The sequence below is a fragment of the Hermetia illucens genome, chromosome 4 (assembly GCF_905115235.1).
Source record: "Hermetia illucens chromosome 4, iHerIll2.2.curated.20191125, whole genome shotgun sequence".
NCBI classification, from domain to species: Eukaryota; Metazoa; Arthropoda; class Insecta; order Diptera; family Stratiomyidae; genus Hermetia; species Hermetia illucens.
This window is the reverse complement of record NC_051852.1, coordinates 161,046,198-161,067,292: the sequence shown is the minus strand read 5'-3', so window position 1 is coordinate 161,067,292 and position 21,095 is coordinate 161,046,198. Positions and strand designations below refer to the sequence as shown.

General features: G+C 44.2%; 1 protein-coding gene across 8 annotated transcripts in view; it reads left to right on the top strand.

Annotated features, from left to right (window-relative positions):
* The window catches only part of LOC119655883 (orexin receptor type 1-like), a 389,262-nt gene that overhangs the window by 347,425 nt on the left and 20,742 nt on the right, over positions 1-21,095 (top strand). For all 8 annotated transcript variants that reach the window (XM_038062022.1, XM_038062028.1, XM_038062027.1 and 5 more), the window contains one exon: positions 18,207-18,382. In XM_038062022.1, coding sequence (XP_037917950.1) covers positions 18,207-18,382 — 176 coding nt within the window. The remainder of the gene's footprint in view (positions 1-18,206; positions 18,383-21,095) is intronic.

The window sequence follows — 21,095 nt, the reverse complement described above, 5'->3', positions numbered from 1 at the left end:
CCGACGCACTTTCCCGCCAGCAAAGAGGACTGTGAGTCAGAACCTTGCTTGGAGGGTTTACGGCAACCCCAGCTGTGCGAGACTATCAAATCGGTAATTACCGAGGATAGGATCGGCTGGGCTGTAAATTGCTTCTCCGCATACAAATCTCCAGGCCCAGATGGCATAATTCCAGTCATACTTTAGCAGCAGCACGAGAGGGTTGTGGCTTGTTGGGATTTACCGGAGCTGCATCTTTTTAGGATATGTATTGCAGTCCTGGAGGCGCGCACGAGTGGTTTTCATACCGAAAACGGACAGGCGCGATCATGAGTCCGCGAAGGACTTTCGACCAATCAACCTGACTTCTATCGTGCTGATGACCCTAGAGCGCGTCCTGGACATCCACATAAGAAAGTAAATGGAGAATGCCTTTCTCTAAGTCCCAGCATGCCTACCTCAAAGGAAAATCCACCGAAACCGTCCTCCACGAGGTAATTGGCACGGTTGAGCGGTCGCTACAGTACAAGCAGTATACCCTAGCTGCCTTCTTGGATATAGAGGGAGCTTTTAACAACGTCAGTACCGACGCCATCAAGGACCAGTATTGGATTGGAGGAGTATCTTACGCATCGAATTATATCCATGTTAAGTACCTGGATAATCCAGCCGGACGTGGGAGGCAACCACTTGACCAGAGCTGTGAACAGAGGCGCACTCCAGGGTGGCGCCATCTCACCGATGCTGTGATTAATAATAATAGACAAAATTTTACGTACATTGAACAGCAGCGGGTGAAGGTGGTGGCGTATGCCAACGACTTGGTGATATTAGTGTCAGGGATGTTTCCGCCCATTAAAGCGACATCATAGAAGGAACGTTGCGAAAGGTGTACCTGTAGGCCGCAAGATGCGGACTCGGCATAAACCCAACCAAAACGGAACTGATACTATTCAACACCAAAACGAGGATTCCCAAATTCCACCAACTACGGCTGAATGAATAAATATTGGTTCTTTCCTCTAATGTAAAGTTTCTGGGTGTAATCCTGGACCCAAACCTAAATTGAAGATTGAATATAGAACTGAGAGTTAAGAAGGCCTGTACAGCCTTCTATGCCTGCAAGACAACCTTTACAAAGAAATGGGGTCTTCGGCCGGGGATGGTTCTCTGGATGTACACCGCTGTAGTACGCCCGATCCTAACGTACTGCTCTATTGAATGGTGAAAAGCTTTGAGCAAAAAATGCAATAGGATGAAGCTTAATAGAATTCAAAGAACCGCGTGTGCAGGTGCTACAGGGGCTCTCTACCCCCACATTAAATACCTTGTAGCGTGCAGCGCCGTCAGACTACGTGGGTCCGGATGCTGGGCAGCGAAGTCACAGTAACATCCTAGACAAAGCACCTCGGGAAATCTGGGCATTCCCTACGGACTATGCCACACGCAAACTGAACTTCACGAGAAACTTTGTTGTGGACTTTCCAACCAGGGCAAAGTGAAAGACCGGCGGCGTGTTGCAAGGTTATGACTCAGTATTCCTTACCGATGGATCAAAGATGGCCTGTGAAGTCGGCGCGGGGGTTCTCTCGAATATACACAGCGTACCCAAGGTGTATGGTCTCCCAAGTTTCACCAGTGTATTCCAAGCGGAAGTACGGGCAATATTGGAAGTCTGTCGATGGCTGGAGCGAGATTCGAGCCTCAAGCGTGACATAGCCATTCTGACCGACAGCCAAGCGGCCATCAAGGCCTTGCACTCAGCGACGGCATCTTCCAGGCTGATGGGGCAGTGGAGACACACGCTGAACCGTCTGGGCGGCACGCACAACGTTACCCTCCTCTGGGTTCCCGGGCATAGCATGCGAGGCTGTGCGCTTGGCAGCCTTTCGGTGAATACAGTCGATGTTTCGCTGGTGGTTATCAGGGATAGAGTCTACACGCACTACCTAGCAGCCACGGGCCTTAAATGGCGAAGGCTTACGAGATGTGTCAAGCCAAGGAGAATTTGGCCCGCTTATAATATAGCCCGATCACCAGAGCTCCTGTGCCAGACGAGTGCGGATGCACGGGACACTGGCCCATAGGGAACCATGCATTGTCAAAGCGCGGAGAAGGAAGGGAAACCCTCATGCACTTGCTCTGCATTTGCCCACCTGCTACGGGCTGGCTCTGAAGATCCGAGCTGGATAGACTCTGCCTCCCTGCTCTCCTAACTGCAGTCACGGACTTAGGAGTTTGTGGCATCAAAACGACGCACCACAGCGCTAATTGGGCTCTACCTATAAGAAGGAAAAGCCGGCACCCGAGGAAAAATTAGGCGACCAGTAACCCCTACCAAGCGAATGGCCCCAAGGAAAAGAGCATCGCCCAACCACCTCAAAACCAATAAAGAATTGAAAGAGAAACCCGTTTTCTATTTACCAGCACACAAAGGAAACGCAGGGGTCACCATGGACAAGGGAGCATACGACGACTTAGTACGCAAAAAAACAGAAGAAGGTAAGTTTCATCCGGAAGGACCCTCCGTCAGACTGCGTTAAAAGAGTGGAAAAGGCTCTGGCTGAATGCAAACCCATTATTAAAAAAGCAGCCGAACTGAGAATGCCTAACCCATATCTGCCAAGAATCAAATCATCATCATCAACGGCGTAACAACCGGTATCCGGTCTAGGCCTGCCTTTACAAGGAACTTTTTAGCTCCTCAAAATTTATGTATTTTGAGCATTTGAAAGCAACGAGATGAGAGAGATAGTAGCAGCAACGAATTCACCGATCAAAAAGTGTGAAGTGAAGCGAAGTGGCTCTTGGAAGAAGTCAAAAGGTTTGGTCTAAAAATAGGAGCAGTGGGAAACAGTAGAGAAGTCATTGCCAGACTCAACGAAGCGGGAGGATACAAAGTGATGAAATACTAGTATCCTTCGGCGTAAAAGCTTTATTCCCAAGCGTACCGATGGAAGAAGCGCTACACTTGTTCGAGGAATGGATCACGACCCACGAAAACCCATTCGAATGGAGGAAGGAGGCTAAACTGTATAAGAAACTGGCCTTCACGTGCATGAGTGAATCCTATTTCACATCCAGGAATAAATTTTATAAAACAACTTCCAGGGCAGCAATGGGCAACCACCTCTCACCGCTGCTTTGCGAGGTATTTATGGAGAACCTGGAGAATGAACTCGACGAAGCTAGGGCACTCCCGAGATTGTGGATCAGATACATGGATGATGTATTAGCAATCATCAAAAGGGGAGAAGTAGGAACGATCTTCGAGGTGGAAATCTTCAAAAGAAACTGGTATATATTCTCCAAGCTCTAGGATGTTTACTCACTAAAACCAACCCTTAATTGTTGTCCTTTTGTCCGTGGAACCATCGCTCATTCTTTACTCAGGAAACGAACTCTGAACAATTTTTAATAAACAATCGGAACACGTAATTTGTGGATCTGCATAACCTTTGAATCTCCCCTTTGCAACTCTCTAGGCGGTTCCCCGTAGACCCATCGACCTTTTCGACCTTTTGTTTGGCTTTCCAAAGAGATATGTCTTACCCGTTCAGAACTTCTTCAAGGATTCGGGATACTCACTGGAACAACTCAGAAGCATTGTCGCTGCCAGATTGGATATTGCAGATATGCGACGATAGCCACTCCATTGGGGGTGTCTCCCTTTCTCTGAAAGCCAGGGTTTCCCTTGTTCCATTTCACTTCTATCTGCAGATTATGTAAATACACCAGAGACCACCTCTTTCATAACATTTGATGAATCGTTTTTAGCTATTGCAAGCGTTCATAAAGGTCCCACTAAAAGCAATTCTGGGAGTTCGCTAACCGGCCGTTAAATTCAAAATGAGAAGGATTCAAGGGTTCAACATCCTCTAGATTATTGAAGAGTGGCCTGGAGTTTGAACTTACCTCAATCTGGGAGAGTATTGTAGTAAACTTCTTGAAAATTGGAACGATCTTCGTCACATCAAACACATATCTTAACTGTCACTATAATAATTTCACGGATGTTTTTAAAAGGCCTTTGAAATGCACTGTAATGACCGGAATGAATTTCCAAGCAGCGCCGTCTTCTGCTATTGGCGCTGCACTCTGGATTTCTTTATTTGCTTGGTGCTTAGCTCCGGCGAAGTTAGTCCCATAATCGCTACATATCTAGCTTGCAATAAAACGCTTGAACACTGTCGACAACGCTCCCATCGATAAATCGCTCACTAGTTTTAGGTGTAATGCCTTCGTGACCATTCCTACGACCGTTGACGTTTGCCCTGTGAGTTGGGGCTTAAAAAGACGCCCAAAGTTCGCAGCTTGTCGTAGGAGGTGACCAAAAGAGCTGGAAATTCGAAACCTTTCTTTAACGAAACGTCAACAACACCTCGGATAGGGGTTGACTTCACGGCTACGGCATTTGGCTCTCGAGAACGGACTATAGTTGGTTTCTGGAACGTGTGCACGCCCATCGCCAACGGTAGCGAGGATTCACAGAATGCTCGATTTCTTCAACTTGAGCGGGAATTCCAAAGATATAAGCTGAGCTTAAGCGAAGTAAGATGGTGAAACTCTGGCGGCTTTTTTAGTCTGGAAAGCCAAATGGCAGCAGACGGGAATCCGGTGTCTGGTTGCTTTTGACGGCTGGAGTTCAGGGGAGGCTTCCTAAAGATGACATTGTGATCGTGATGGGTGATCTTGACGCCAAGTTGGAGGCTCTAAGATTTCTGCAACTTCTACCCCCACGTCATTGGCGGTACATTGCTCGAACGCAGAGCTTCTCACAACATGGCCATATTTTGTCAAAAAAATGTTACACCCTCTTTCACCAATCGGGCGCCCCGCCCCTTCAAGATCAATAGGAAATGCCACCACTTGCTATATGTAAAGGGATTCACAGACCACACGTTCTTATCAAATTTCGTAACAAGATATTCAACGGTTTTCGAGTAAGTCGGGTGTGACAGATGGACCTTAAATCGATTTTAATAACTCACACACAAAACCTTAATATAATATATAGGAGAAGTATTCTTTCTCAAAACAGATAGTTATGTAACTTTCCAAGAACTTAATTCCACTTTGAATACGATATCTTAAATGCGAGTACCGGAAAATAAGGTACATCCACCGTTTCTTCGACTTCAATAGATTCAATCTTATACTAAACTTCTAAGATATCAATTTGCTTCCCATAATAACGTCTACCGTTCATAGGCGTTACTACTCTCAACATCAAACTATCCTTTATGAACGGAAAAAGCAAAAATAATTTGGCAAAGCCTATAAAGGCTACAACATTCCCTAAACTTTTACGAACTTTATCAGTCAACAGGATAATTAAATAAGGACATGAAGAAAAGCAGATAGAGCCAATGGTTTCAGAAGGGTTGGTCTGACTGTAACGACTTCCCTTTTCTCCATATGTGAGAAACTACCATATAATAAGGTTTGAAAGTTTCTTACTCTATTAGAAGAAGTTTTGCTTCCTTGCCTTCCTAGTTGTCTAAGTTGTTCCCTGAAAAGGTGCTAGTTAACTCGTGCTTTGAATAGAATCAGCAATCAAAGTTCCTGTGGTATAAATATCAAGGCGATGTTAATTGCGGATATCACTATCAAAGTCGAACCAACCCCATCATGTCAATATATATTGATTCATCTGAATTTCAATCAGACATTCAATTTTGCAATGTCAAGGGTGAATGTTGCTTGTGTGGTTTAAATTAACAAGGACATAATATCTAGAAATAGTAAATGAGGGTAGCAACTGTCGTAGTGTTTGTCATAGTATCAGTAGTTCTCGTCAAAGACAAAATGCAATAAGTTTTATAAAAATAGTTCCTTAGTTTACTATAGTTCATTTTCAAAATGAAACTATTAAAAAGGAAAAGGTTCCAATTTAACTATAGAATTTTACTGATTTGTTTCGGACACAACAAGTGTCCTTCTTCAGTGCTTATTTTGTAAAGATTTATCTTACTTAACTCTAAGACTTACATACCCCCCCCCCTTGTGTCACACGAAATGGTTGTTGGAAGTACCTAGTTTGCGCGGAAAGCGGTCCACAAATAAACGTGGGCCTCTCCAGGCGGGACCACCTTCAACCAAATTGACCACGTGTTGATCGAACGTCCCCATCTCTCAGTCTTGATGAATGTCAGAACATATAGGGGGGCCAATATAGACTCGGATCACTATTTCGTTAGCATGGTGCTCCGAGCTCGAATAACAATACCACCTAGAATCCCCTCTGACAATCAGGTGAGAGTTAACACTGAAGCCATCCACAACACAGTCATCCGCAACACCTATAAGAGGGAAATGGATGCCGCAATAACTGCAGCCAACAAAGATCCTGGAGATGCAGCATCAATAAATGATCTTCACAATCACCTGAAGAAAGTTATCATAAATACGGACCCAAACATACTTGGCCTGCAAAAAGGGTCGGAACGCCTGGTTTGACGATGAATGTAAGCTAGCAACGGAACGGAAGAATGCCGCATACCGAGTAATGCTGCATTCTCAAAGGACGCGGGCACGCCCGGAGAGTTATCACGAACTCCGGCGAGCGGAGAAGCGACTTCACAGACGGAAAAAGGAAGCCTGGGAGAGCCAGCAAGTCTGTGAACTAGAAAAGTACAGGGAGCAAGCGCACCAGGCGCGCAAGTTTTACCAACAAGCCAACAGGATGAAGCCTTACACACCTCGATGCTCATCCTGCCAAGACAAAGAGGGAAATCTGATTTCTGACAGAATGGGCATATTGGAGCGATGGGTTGAGTACTTTGATGAACCACTGAACAACTAGAACATCGGCGAGTTGGAGGTCCCGCCAACTGAAGACGACGGACAAATACTGCCACCACCAAGTATAGAAGAAACAGTCCGTGCAATTCATCGGCTAAAAAATCATAAGTCGCCAGGAGCCGATGGAATTACAGCTGAATTGCTTAAATATGGAGGCGACCAATTACACCAAGTGGTTCATATACTTGTGCTCAAAGTGTGGCACAGCGAATCAATGCCTGACGACTGGCAAAGAGACATTATCTGTCCCATACATAAAAGGGAAGATATCACACAGTACAGCAATTATAGAGGTATCACGTTGCTGAGTACCATCTATAAGATATTCTCCGCTATCTTGCTAGGCTGGATAGCCCCATACGCCCAGAACATCATTGGCCCATACCAAAGAGGCTTCACTCCAGGCAAATCAGCAACAGATCATATTTTCTCTCTGCGGCAGGCGATGGAAAAACTGTTGGAATATGGACAACAGTTGCACCATCTATTCATCGACTTTAAAGCCGCCTATGATAGCATAGCCAGGGTAAAACTTTACACGGCCATGAGAGAATTCGGCATCCCGACGAAATTAATAAGACTGACTAGGCTGACCCTGACCAATGTGAGAGACCAGATAAAAGCAGCAGGATCACTCTCGAAACAATTCCACATCAACAACGGTCTACGACAAGGGGATGCCCTATCATGCGTCCTCTTTAACCTGGCCCTGGAGAAAGTGATCCGTGATGCTGAGGTAAATGCAAGAGGTATGATCTTCTTTAAGTCCACCCAACTACTGGCCTATGAGCCTTTGAGACCGTTGACAATTTCTCCTATCTCGGGTCGAAAATCACAACCGATAACAGCTACGATGATGAAATCCGCGCACGGTTGTTGTCAGCCAATAGAGCCTATTTCAGCTTACAAAAACTGTTCCGCTCGAAACGTCTCACCATAGGGTCAAAGCTCTTACTGTACAAGTCGATGATCTTGCCAGTCCTCAAGTATTCCTCGGAAATTTAGGTTCTTAGCAAGAAGAATTGCGAACTCTTGGCCGCGTTCGAGAGAAAAATCCTCCGAAGAATTTTCGGCCTTACATGAGGATGGACGATTCCGTAGCCTACATAACGACGAAAACCGTCAGGTTGTGGATAAAATCCGGCTCAATAGGTTACGGTGGGCGAGTCACTTAATCCGTATGGATGAGGGTGATCCAGCCCGGAAAGTCTATAAGGGAAATATCTATGGTAGAAAAAGAAGACGAGGCAGACCCTGCCTAAGATGGAGCGATGGCGTAGGCCAGGACGCCAGACAGCTTTTTGGGATATCGAATTGGTGGACCTCGACGCAAAACCGGGATGTCTGGAGTTCCTTATTAAGGCAGGCCTAGACCGGATACCGGTTGTTGCGCCGTTGATGATGATGATGATAATGTCGGTGCTATACCCGTTCTTTTTCACATTGTCTTTTATATAAGCCTGTTCTTTGATGTATCTAGATCTGGTTAGGGGGATGTTTAGCATTCTATGTACCATGCTGTGGAAGACCGCGAATTTATGCTGGTATGAATGGAAAGAGCTGCTAGGAATGACTCGTTGGGTGGTTGTGGGCTTCCTTAATATATTGAACTCGAGGTCTTCCCCGTTTCTAATTATTTTGATGTCAAGGAATGGTTTTTCTCTCATTTCTCCCGTCTGCATGATCAATATAATATTTTTATGGAGCTGATTGATTTTTTTCTAGCAATCCATTCAACAGCAATTTGTCCACGATGACTAGTGCATCATCAACATATCTAACCCAAAAAGTTGGCATTATCCCACGCTGTTCCACTACAATTTTTATGTACCTTGGGTTGGTGCTCAGAGGTGGCGGTGAGGAAGACGGGGCGGCAACCCTGTCAGCCGAACCAAAACCAAGTGGCCGCGGAGAACCTCCATAGTGGCGGCACCGGGAAGTGGCAATTTGTTCACGAAACCTCACCAGGGGTATACTGGTACCATGGGAACCGGGGTAGCCCCTGGACTCTCATACTCTCCTGTTGTATGTGAGTACAGCTCGGTTATTTGCGATTGGCCCCCTAGTGGGAGATTCATAGAGGTTGTTGGTTATGCTCAAGCGAGAAGAGACCTTCGGGCCTCGGCGTGGTGTTGCATTTCAACACGGGTGCCGTACTCCTTAGTTCGGTAGAGATTCAGGCAGGTCTTGCATCCACCAGTATGAATGCTAAACCATGCATTTGGTATGGACTGGTACCGTTGTTGCTTGTCACAACGGGGCTCTGATTGTGGTCACAAAATCAATCCATGTCTTAAAAAGACCGTGGGATTCAGTCTCCACGACAGGTACCCACGTAAAACACTCAAGGACTCATTGTACCTTGAGTTGTATTCTCAACCTAGCCAAAGAGGGATTAGGCATGCGTAATGCGGCTATGTTCTTGAAAAGGTCAACACATTTCCTTAGTGTTTTCTCCACTCTTTTAATTGACCCCGGTAGAGGATATGTTCTCAGTTTGAAGAAGTTGCCGTTATTTAGCTTCTGGAGTGCCAAGTCTTCATAGGTCGTTCGGTCTAGTATTACCAGTTTGTTACCTTTATCTGCTTTTAGGTAAAAAAACTGGTTTCTGGTTTAGTTTTTTAATAATCCGCTCTTCCTTATTGTGTTGTTTATTTGTTCCTTTCCTGTATTGGTGAATAATAATCCCAACAAGAAACCTTGCCTAGATCATCCTTTTCCAGAAACCTGATAGCTCTAACTAGCGTCTATAATCGTATCTTCGACGTTCATCTTCAAGACTGGTGTCACGTAGTTCAATCCTTTATTCAATACCATCACTTCGTCATCCGTAAAAACTTCCGACGATTTGTTAACTACAAAGTCTGCTATGCACTCTGGTGACTTATTTTTTATCCTGTACGCTCCGGTCGCGTTTCTCAGGGACATTATTTTCTGGCAAAGTATCTTCTTCTTTCGATCTTGGTCGCATGCGTATGCTCGGTTTGAAAAGTGTGGTGTCTATTGGAATATGTTGCGCTGACATCTCATGCGCTAATTTTAGATGACCAAGAGAGTGATCCTATCCTATTTGGAGAACTTTGATTTAATGCTCTCTTTGATGAGGCTTCTCTCCAGTGTCTGGTATGTTCGCCGGTATTTCTGTTAGGGAGTCCTGTCTTGATGAAAACTTGGTGTGATTTCGGTACTACCCTGTGTTTGAGGAAGAGCTGTAGGAATTTAATATCCTGACTCATGCCTTCGAGTTGCTGCTTTCGTACACTATTCGACAGTTTTCCGGCACTTGCAACAACGTGGAAAGGTGAAAAAGCTCGACAAATGGGTTCCGCATGCCCTTACGGAGGAAAACATGGCGCTTCGAGTGGAAATTTGAAGTTCTTATGATGAAAAGTGGATATTATCAGGTGTACTTCTAATTAATTTCCGATTTTTTTGTGAATAAAACACACAATTCCAAGGGAACCGTAATAGTTATTTTATTCGAAATATTTTCCATCGCTTTCTACACATTTTTCCAGCTTTCTGATAATTTGTGAATACCACGCCAGTAGAATTGACTGTCTTTGGAGTTGAACCATTCGGTGAGCCATTTCCGCAAATTTTCGGAGGAGTCGAAGTGCTTCTCAGAAAGTGCGTGGCCCAATGAGGCAAAGAGGTAGTAATCCAGGTCTGGTGAGTAAGCCGCATGGTTAAGCACCTCCCGCTTGAGTTTTTCCAGCGTGGCGCGAACGACTTTCGACTTATGCGATGGTGCATTGTCGTGGAGCAAAATCACCTTCTTGTGTCTTTCTCGATATTTTGGTCGGTTCTCCGCAATCGCTCGGCTTAAGTCTTTCATTTGTTGTTTGTAGCGAATGGCGCTCACAGTTTCACTAGGTTTCAGCAGTTCAAAGTAGATCACACCGGTGTGGTCCCACCACACACACAGCATAACCTTCCCACCGTAACGATTTGGCCGTGCCGTCGATGTCGAGCTTCACCTGGACTCACCCACGATTTGTTGCATTTAGGGTTCTCCAAGATAATCCACTGTTCGTGGTCCGTAACAATTCGATGGAGAAAAGACTTTATTTTGTACCATTGGAGCAGCATTTCACACGTCAGTTTTCGGTTCTTCATTTGTCTCTCGGTCAGTTCATGCGGCACCCACTTTCCACCCTTCTGAATTTTTCCTATGGCTCGTAGACGTTTCGAAATTGCTTGCTGTTGAATTCCCAACGTATCTGCAAGCTCTCGCTGCGTTTGCATGCTGTCTTCATCCAATAATGCTTGCAATTCGGCGTTATATAAACGATTTTCGCTTGCCGGAGCGTGCGGCGTCATTCAGGTCGAAATCTCCATTTTTGAATTGTCGAAACCACGTTTCACATGTTCGACGTGTTAATGCACGATCGCCATAAACTTCCACAAGTGCACAGTGGCTCTCGGACACTTTTTTTCGTTGATTGAACATGAAAAGCAATGCATGGCGCATATGCTACGCCGACATATTTGACGCGCAATAAAGACTTGCTGGAGGAGCTTTTTAGGGAAACGTCAACGCAGTTTAGACACTCGACAGCAACTAAATAAAATGACAGGTATGTGTGACCAACAGCGCCACAAAACATAGAACGCCATCTATAAAAAAAACGGAAATTAATTAGGAGTACACCTGATATATGTCAATCGTCGCCGATCACAATGACTAGATGCTGATGAGCCACCGAAGCATATGCCGAAACCGAGCGTCCATCCGAAGAAAGTAATGGTGACTGTTTGGTGGTCTACAGCTGGAGTTATCCACTATTCTTTTTTTGACACCTGGAGAAACGATAAATACACACAAATACTGTGCCCAACTTGAGGAAACGCACCAAAAATTGAGTATTCAACGGCCGAGATTAGTCAACAGAGACGGTGTGATACTCCTTCACGACAATGCACAACCCCATGTATTCAGAACAACGGTTCAAAAGTTGAACGAATTGCAGTATGAGACTCTGCCTTATCCACCATATTCACCGGACCTTTCGTCAACCGACTACCACTTTTTTAAGCATTTGGATCATTTTTTGGCGGAAAAACAATTTGGGAATGAAGAGGCCATTTCATGTGCAACAACCTAATCAAATAAATTATTTCAAAAAACGCAATGAAGAAGGACACATGTTGCGTCCGAAACACGTGTTTCCTACTTTAAAATAAATGAAATTTTATAGTTAAATTACAAAATGCAACCACTTACGCCCTACACATCCCCCACAGTTTAAAAAATCTGCAGATACCCAAGCTTAAACTGACTTTCATATCATAATAATTAAATCTAAAAAACCCGAATAATTTCCAGGAAAGAGAGGTTTATGACCGCTAGAGTGTCATTCATTTTCCTTTTTATGATTCAGGTTCAACTTTATATTGCTTATTACTCTCGTCAATATAACCTTCCGCATCATGTGTACACGCGTACATACGTACCCCCATACGAAGGATATGCATGAAATACATCAGATTGTCTCCATAGCATCAGGATATATATCCATGTTGACATTCGAGATTTTTATTGACATCAATCAGAAAAAAAAAAATGTTGAAATTAGATTAAGTGGGATCCTGGCTCACTCTCCCTCGATAATTTCATCACGTACCTTATCTTAGCTCTTCGGTCGTCCTGGATAAGTCAACAGTTAGACTATGGTCAAAGGCGTTGAATTGTTGCTGATGTACTTGTAGAAATGTGGCCCTTCTTCAGTTTGGGTTGTGTCTGTATCTTGTAACTAGATCCTTCTTCAGAAAGTAGATAAAATATAATTTAATTCCGCTTCGGTGGGCCATCTTGGTGAATTTCCAGTTGAGACATTCAATTCATTGGTGAATTTTGTCAAGGATATCTTGGGGGAAGTGGACATTTCATCTGCGTGATTGCTGCAGTAAAGATTTTTATTAAGTTGAACATAACGGAGTTCTTGAGCAGGATGTAAAATACGGCATAGTATCAACGATAGACATAACCATATTAAATTATGGCTGCGACTATCATTAGGAGTGCTGTAATTGGGGTACTTTGGAACACTTGTATTAAAAAAAGCTCCTTATTTGTCGCAAATAGGCATTGATTTAAGCTGGCGCAATCTGGCCATTCAATCTAATGGTCATCATTCATGAAATGGAACTTCAATGTAGGTAAAAATAAAAGAAAAAACGAGAGTACACCTATTTTCAGGAACAACATTTCGGGTATACATATTTCATTTCTGCGTAAAAATCCCCTTTCCTTTATAAATACCCAATCCATATTCCTTGAAAGAATTCGAAACATGAATAAGAAAACTGACGGCCTGTTTGCGTCCATAAATATCCGTTAAATCATGTGCCTACTCCACAGGAAGTCAGCTTACAGAAATCCTGCCACCAGAATGGCAAAATACCCCGTAGGTGTCCTTGTTTGTTGGCATTATTGAATGGATTCATGTAAAACCCACTCTATGTATGTGACCAGAATCAACTGAACACGCACCCACATTAAAACAATGTCGTCAAATTCTAGAATTACATTCTGGGAGAGCTATTCAAATATACGAATCATTTTCGGACATGCATGTTTACAGCAGTATAGTTGGACCAGAAAGCGATTAATAGGGACCACAAGATAATGCCCCAAATCGGTAACCAATTTTCAATGCCCTACAATTAATAAGCTATTTGTAATCCTTAGTCAATGACCTTAGGTTAAAATATTAGCCAATTCTGTCCAAATGAAATGGGGAGTCCTTTTCAGGAACTCTTCACAATAGAAACTTAATTATGACAAAAATGGAATCTCAACTAAATGAAGATAGGTCGGATTTACCACCCTTATAAAGTTTTATGTAAAATCTTCCGATCACCTCGGTTAAGCGTTTTTGCAAGTAGTTGGTACTTAGATAGGGGACCAAATTGAAACATGTAAATTTAACTTTTTTTGCCGTCTTTATATTTCGAAGGCTTTTGACAGAGTATGGCATCCTGTCCTCCTAGCCAAACTTCGCGCATTTGGTCTTAATGATAAACTCGTCAAATGGGTTGAAAGCTTCCTCAATGACCGTTTCATTCGAGTTGTATCAGACAGTGTTGAATCAGAACTTCATACCCAACATACCGAGGAACCTCAAGGTACTGTTCTGTCACCCACCCTCTTTCTCATCTTCATTAATTACCTTTCGACTTTTAATCCAATCCACAGCTTTTGCTGATGGCATCACCCTTGGCTTCGCTTTTTCGTTTGATTCGCTGGCTGACTCTTGTATTAGTACATTGCGTGTCAATCGGAAGCACATGTTTGAGTCATTGAATGAAGGCATATCATCTATTATTGCTTGGGGCAAAGCAAATCGTGTCTATCTCTATCGCTATTATAACGGTTACTACTCCCAGAAAATAACAAAGTCTTATCCCTTGTAGAGACTATGACATATATCTCCACCTGGAGTATGGTCGTCACTTTTCCAAGAGGTCAGGGCAGGTCCGCAATCGAGTTTTCTGCGAATACCCCTGAGCCAGCAGCTCGGTCTTGGCTACCAGAGGATACCTATATACCTATATCAAAATCAATGCATTATGCATGTGTAAGTGGCACGATTGACGGTGTGGGAACCCCATTTCCAATTCCCTAAAGTGTCCTTGTTCTGGAAAAAAAACCCAGCCAGAATCGCTACTCCTGACCAGGTGGATTTAGACACGAACCGACTAGAAATACAGTTACTGTTCCAGCTAGAGCCAAAGAGGAAAGGTTCAGCAGGAAATGCCCGGCAGTGGTGAAATGTATGCGGTCGGCAATGTTCCTCCAGATGAACGTCAGCAAACGCGTCAAAACCGGGCTGATGGAACTGAAGGAACTACTGGACTGCATTTCCTTCTACAGGCGAACATTGGAAAGCAGAAATAGCCGCACTTCCCGCTGAGAGCACTGCCAACGCCAAACGGATCGCAGATATCCCACTGCAAAGTGTACTGAGACTTTATCAAAGTATTTTGCAGGGCCCAAAAAAAGAAGGCAAAGAGGGATAAAAGGAAACAATTGCCCCAGCCGTAACAAGCCTGCTATGTACTGGTGGACAGTAGTTCGAAAAATAAAAGCAAAGTCCGCGGCTGGGAGAACCTGGTCAACGAGATGAATGAGGACCCGTGGGGACTTGGCTATTAGCTTGTCACCTGGAAAATCAGGGCGATTACCTGAATGAGGTCATTTTTCCTTGTCGCTCCTCGGAAGGTAGCGCTGATCAGCAAGGAAAAAGGAGACCCGGAGCCGCAGTTCATCCGCTATGTATGCTTGACAGGGACGGGAAAGTGCTCGAAACGCTCATCAGGAGTAGACTCCCGAATTCATAAGATGGACAGATATGCTAGTCACATTAGAAAACTCATTCCACGTATCAAGCTATCTCTTGCAGATATTGAGCGATTATCTGAAAGAGCCCTATGAGAAGGAGTAGCGCAAGGATCCATCCTAGGACCGGATCTCTGAAGGCGAGTTGACTGTAGAGTCAAAACCAGCGATTTGATACTTTGGTTTAATGTTTGACTCGAAGATGAGCTCGAGCAAATCAAAGCAATAGCGGACACGGTTGCAGCTGGAATCTCATCCTTGAGTGGACTAATGGCGAATGTTGAGGGCCCAATATCTACTACGAGACGTCTCCTTATGGGTGCAATTCAGTTCACTCTGTTCTATGGCGGTATGGTTTCTATTGGCAAGGAGGTGCATCGTAAGCGCTTTGCTCAACTGCAGAGACGAATAGCTTTACGAGTGGCGTCTACTTATCGCACTGCCTCAAAACCAGCCGTCAGATTGATAGCGAGAGTGATCCTCGTTTCTCTCCTTGCCAAGGAGCGTGAAGCTATCTACAGCCACAAGGGCGAAAACTTAAGAAAAAATGGTTGCCCATAAATAACGCCAATCCACCCTTACCGAGTTACAACTCTCTTGGTTTAATGAACCAAAAGGCAGATGGACTGCGCGCCTCATCGACAATTTAGATCCGCGGCTGAAACAAACGTACGATGTTGATTGATTACCTCATTACCCAACTTCTAAGTGGGCACGCAAGTTTTCAGTCTTACCTACACAATATTAGGCAGGCGTGATCTCCTGATTGTGAGTTCTGCAATATAGTGGCGGATGATGCTGAATACACCTTTTTCAGGAGAATTCTCTGCAGACAACTTTGTCAGAGAAATGCTGAGGAGCGCTGGCAGGTGGAGCGCTGTTGAGAATTATGCTGGAGGTCTTCTTACTGCTAAGAAGATTGAACTCACCCGGCAGAAGGACCGGATGACAAGGGGTTCCCTGAACTAACAGAAAGAAGAAGGCAGTAAGGAAATTCGTCCAGGTGGAGGTATTGAAGTTATTCTGAACACCAAGTTGTTCCAGAGCCTTAGCGCCATTAGACGTCTCATCTTTAAACTAGAGAAAGCATTTTTTGAAAACTGGCAGCTCGTAGGCCCTCTTCAGGGTTAGCCGCACACTCTCCCCCAGATCGCTGAGGAGCTAGACTGCTTGAGCCAATCATTCATGCTTTCGTCGGCAAAGTTCAGCCGTAACATTATACGTTATTCATTTATCGCCTAAAAACTAAACTTGAGACTTGAAGATAATGCATCCCATACAGCTAGGAAGAGTTTCCTTCTAAGCTGGTCGCATTACCCTCTAGAACACTCACCTATTGGCTTCGATAGCCTTAGCTGCAAATGAAGGCCTAGTCATTGCCGACCGAGCTCTCCTCGCTGAACTTTGGGCTGAGGAGTTAGGATCGTCAGGGGACCTCCACCGCTTCCAATTGCTCTTAGCTCTAACCCTAAACCTTAACACAGACCGGGGAGGATTCTGATTTCTCTGAATTCGCCCGAAGGCAGTGTACCCGAAGGCATTGTTTTACCCGAAGGCGGCTTACCGGGAGACATGTTTTTGCCAGATGAGAGAGAAGGGCCTTTAGCCTCAACAGGTGGGGCGCTAACAGAAAGGGCATGCTCTGGGTCTTCTGTTAAAAACAGAATCCCAATTGGATTGATCCCTAATTGAATGAGTTATGAGGCTAAACAGAGTTGTTCCCTCAATCCAGATTGGATCGTTCCGATCGAAATTTAATTTTAATTTTGTTTTATTTTATCATTCTTTTTCATCATTGGCTGCCATGGACTTTGTTTTACCGGGGAAAGTAAGACGAACTCTGTAAAGACCCGTTTGAACGAGACTTTAATAAAATTATATTCAGGGCGGGGGTATATGATTTTCACCTCGGTTCTATTTTATTTCTTATCATCCTACCCATAGCACACGAGGACTTGGCGAAATATCTTTGTGGGATAAATTTCCTTTTCTGAAAGACTAATTTTAAAATGCAGAGTTGTGAATCCTTGTTAATGGAGTTTTCCAAAATAAGCCCTCAAACAAGATAAGCTTCACCTCACTGTCGTGACAATCACGTACGTCCTGAACCACAGTGCATACAGGATGCGGACAATGGAGTTACCGCTAATCGTAGCTCACCGATTAAGGAGTGATGGCACGGCACTCGCCATCAACATGCTAGTAATCTTAATCAATGAATGCGATACCTTCCCATCTAACAGACTACCCCTTTCGATGGGGGAATCGGGTACAATAGACCACTAAGATCTGAGTTCTCAGACTTCTTCACCTTCACCCCTTTCGATTGCCCTTTATTCGCGGTTTATAAAGTAAAGCTATGTTGTTTTCAGGGGATGTGATTTTAACCACTGGATATCGAGTTCAAAAATAAGTGCGCGGCTTTGAGGTAAAAAGTCTTCCCCTCCTCCTCGATGCGCAAATGAAGTAGCTGAAATGAAAGATCGCTTTCGCCATTTGGTTCCATCAAATGCCTGATCTGGGTATAATCTCAAAGCTTTTAAATTCCCATTCAGCGTATCAAGCCACCTTTGTGTCGGCCGGCGTTTTGGTCGCTTACCATCGACTTCGATGTTCAGATCAATCTTCGCTAGTCAATTCTCGCGAATTACGTGACCACGCCATTGAAGACACCTCTCTAGCAATTTTTCTACGATGGGTGAAATTCCATATCGATCGCGTATATCCTAATTTCGAATGTGATCAAAACCTATCACGTCACTAGTCCAACGCAATATCTCCATTCCCGCGAGGCAGCGTTCATTGTCTTTTATAGCCCGCCAACACTCAGAACCATAGTGAGCGACGGGACGGATGACGTTGTGATAAATTTTAGATTTGAAATGTTCGTTGATAGCAGTAATGATGACGACTAAATATAGTTGACATTCTATACACAAAACAGAAGCCGGTAGCAACAAACTAAATATACTTTTTACAATCCCAGCGAATTTCGTCGCAATGTTATCATTTCATTCAATACTTGATCAGACATTATTTTTGCTTCTTCTGAAAACTCATAAATAATTTTTATTTACAGCAAAGTTTCGTCGAGAATTTCGGAATGCTCTTGAAAAATGCCGATGTTCCAGAGTACGAGTTGAAGACCGTTCGTTAAACCACAGCACACCAAGGATCAACAACATAAGTCCGAGTACTCGGAGTAACTATCATTTGACAAGTGTACGCGATATAACTCGTGATATGTCCAGACAGGTACGTAATTTTTTGGTTGGTGTAAATTAAAATTTAAAATTACTCATCTTGGCAAAAAGGAACCTGAACTACCATGATCAACTTTCTTATATTACTTACCCATGTCGTCCAGGGCGGTAACTTATCCAGTTTTTTGTAAGCTCCATTAACTTGTGGGAGCGAATTTTAAACCTCCATCCGTGTCTTCAACAGTAGATTGTGTTGCCTCATCGTTTGTACCGTCATAAGTCGATTATACCAGAGGGTGTCGATAACGTCGTATAACTCGTCATCAACGGCAAATATGGGGGCTAGTATCACCAGAAATACTCGTCGGAACCTAGATGGTCAATTGCAAAATTGACCTGCATCCTTAAGCTACCTCGGATAATTCTAACTTGACCTAGTTTTTCGACAAGAAAGTCTGGTTTATTTTATGGCACAATCACAAATTCTTGTTGGAATTATCTTTGCTTCGTAGAGTGCAGCAACTGAAATGCGTGTTTTAGCTGACTTCACTGTGACCTCCCAAACCCCTCTGGAGTGTGGTACAGATTATATCGTCCTTTGCGTTCTTCATTACCGTGTTCACCAGAGGTCTTGGAGCAGACCTCCCCACGCAGTGAATCTTTTTGTCTTCTTTTCTATGGTGCCTAAGGCGTATCGTAGCCTTCTCGAATAGTGGTAGACCAATCCTTGGACATTCATGTCCTAAAAGGACCTGCGTAGTATAGTTCGCGGTACCGGAACTAGGGACGGGAGATGACACGAAAGGTAGGAATATTATTGCTGGGTTTGGTGCAGTTGGTGGAGCTCACTGCGAATCACCTTCTAACTGATTTCGCACTGTTGTCATTCATTTTTTGTGTTATTTCATGCAGTCCGAATTCTTTCAATTCATCGGTTCAACAGCCCGGCCTCTATCTCTTTTACCAGGTTTTTCTCCTTTCCTTTCAGAAGGAGAAGTTATCCGTCTAACTTTTGCGTTTCCCATCTGACTTTTGTGTTTCCCATCTGATTTATTGCCGGGGGCATGTGCCAATCAAGTCCATCAATATAGAACAATTAATTGCGCGCTTATTGTTTGGTGGATGTTCCGCCTCCACACATACATCTTATTTAAGATATCATTTCGCTAAGCGCGAGAAATGCTGAGCCTGTTCGGTCCCTTCTTCCTTCATGTCTCGCACTGAATATATGAAAGCAAATCTAAAAGCTACCCATGCTCCCTTCTGACTACCGCGTTTCTATATCCCTCGACCCAGGGGTTATCTGCTATCTTTGCTGGAGCGAAATTAGGAGTCAGGCCCCAAGATGTCTGCGTCCTAGGTAGTACCCTTGAGAAAGGTTGTGTGAAACAAATGTCAGGATAGCCCTCTGCCGACATCGATGAGGCGATCTAAACCTACCACTGCCAAGACGATAGTTATGACGTGTACCAGAAGTCAGCCCCTTTGGAACTTAGATCAGATTGTGTACATTAAATTTAGTAGACCACGCAGCCATGAACGAGCATCAGCGCTGTGACCGCTAATCCAGTAAATCGCTGTATTTCTGTTCCGTGAAGAGACCAAAAGGAAATCAAAAATGGGCAGATGGCTTTGGACATAAGCCAAGTGGAAGAGCAGTCAACTGTCCTTACGAGATACAAAGACTTACCAGGAAATGTTCGGTAGTTTCGAGGTGCATGCGATCTCCAACCTTCCTTCAGAAAGACATCAACGAAAACATTAAAAATAGAGGAACTTCTGCGCCATTTAGTGTTACAGGCGAACAGAGGATGCCCAAAAAGCGAAAACGATCGCACTTCCTAGAAAGAGCACGATAAGCGCCAAAGGGACCGCAGATAGTCTGCCGCAGGGCGAACAAGAAAAAAAAGCGAAAAGATAAAGACGCATCTGAAGAAGATTTCACTCAGGTAATTTCCGGGGCTCAAAAAAAGGAAGTCGACGAAAGACAAGAGAAAACCACACACTGTGGTGGAGGAGGATACGAATGGTGGAGCACAAAAGGAAGGTGGGGAGATGAAAGAAAACTGAACCGTTAGTTCTCCTCACTAAACCGACGGCGGAGTCCTCAAAGGGTTGCTTATAAAATAAGATCCGAAGATTTTGGAGCAGAGATGTCTTACATATGGAAAATTCGAAGCGGCTGAGTATGTTCCATGAGGCAGTGAAAGAGCTACTGACTAGAGGGAAGCATTCCCAAGCAAAAACCTACAACGAAAAGAAGAATTGTGTTCTTTGCAGGCATCGCGGCACGTCTGGTGGCACGCTTCGGCTTTTGGCGGTGCCCGGCGTTCAGAAAGGAGGTATAAGCGCAGTTCGCTGGGCAGGTAAAACTTAGTCAACGAATACTACCGATACCATGATCAAGCTTCATAGCATTTCCACCTATAAAGTGCCCCTGCTACAGTGCAGGACGGTGCTTACTACGGAGGAATGGCTTTGTCTTGATTAAAAGTTCAGGGCTAACATTTTTTAACATTAATCTAGCACCAAATGAGTCAATACCGGCTTACGATTCAGGCTTAATACCCTAGAGGACGGTAACCTAGGGACGGAAAGGCGAAACCTGATTGACGGTGACTTCAATGTCAGGCCATTTGAATACAACTTGCCTTACAAAGGCTCCAAATGAAAACGGGTCCTCGAAGTAGCATGGAGAATGAAACGCGCAGTTTTAAAGACCAAGTACACGCCAACGGAAGACTTCGGGGGTGGTGGCACTGCAG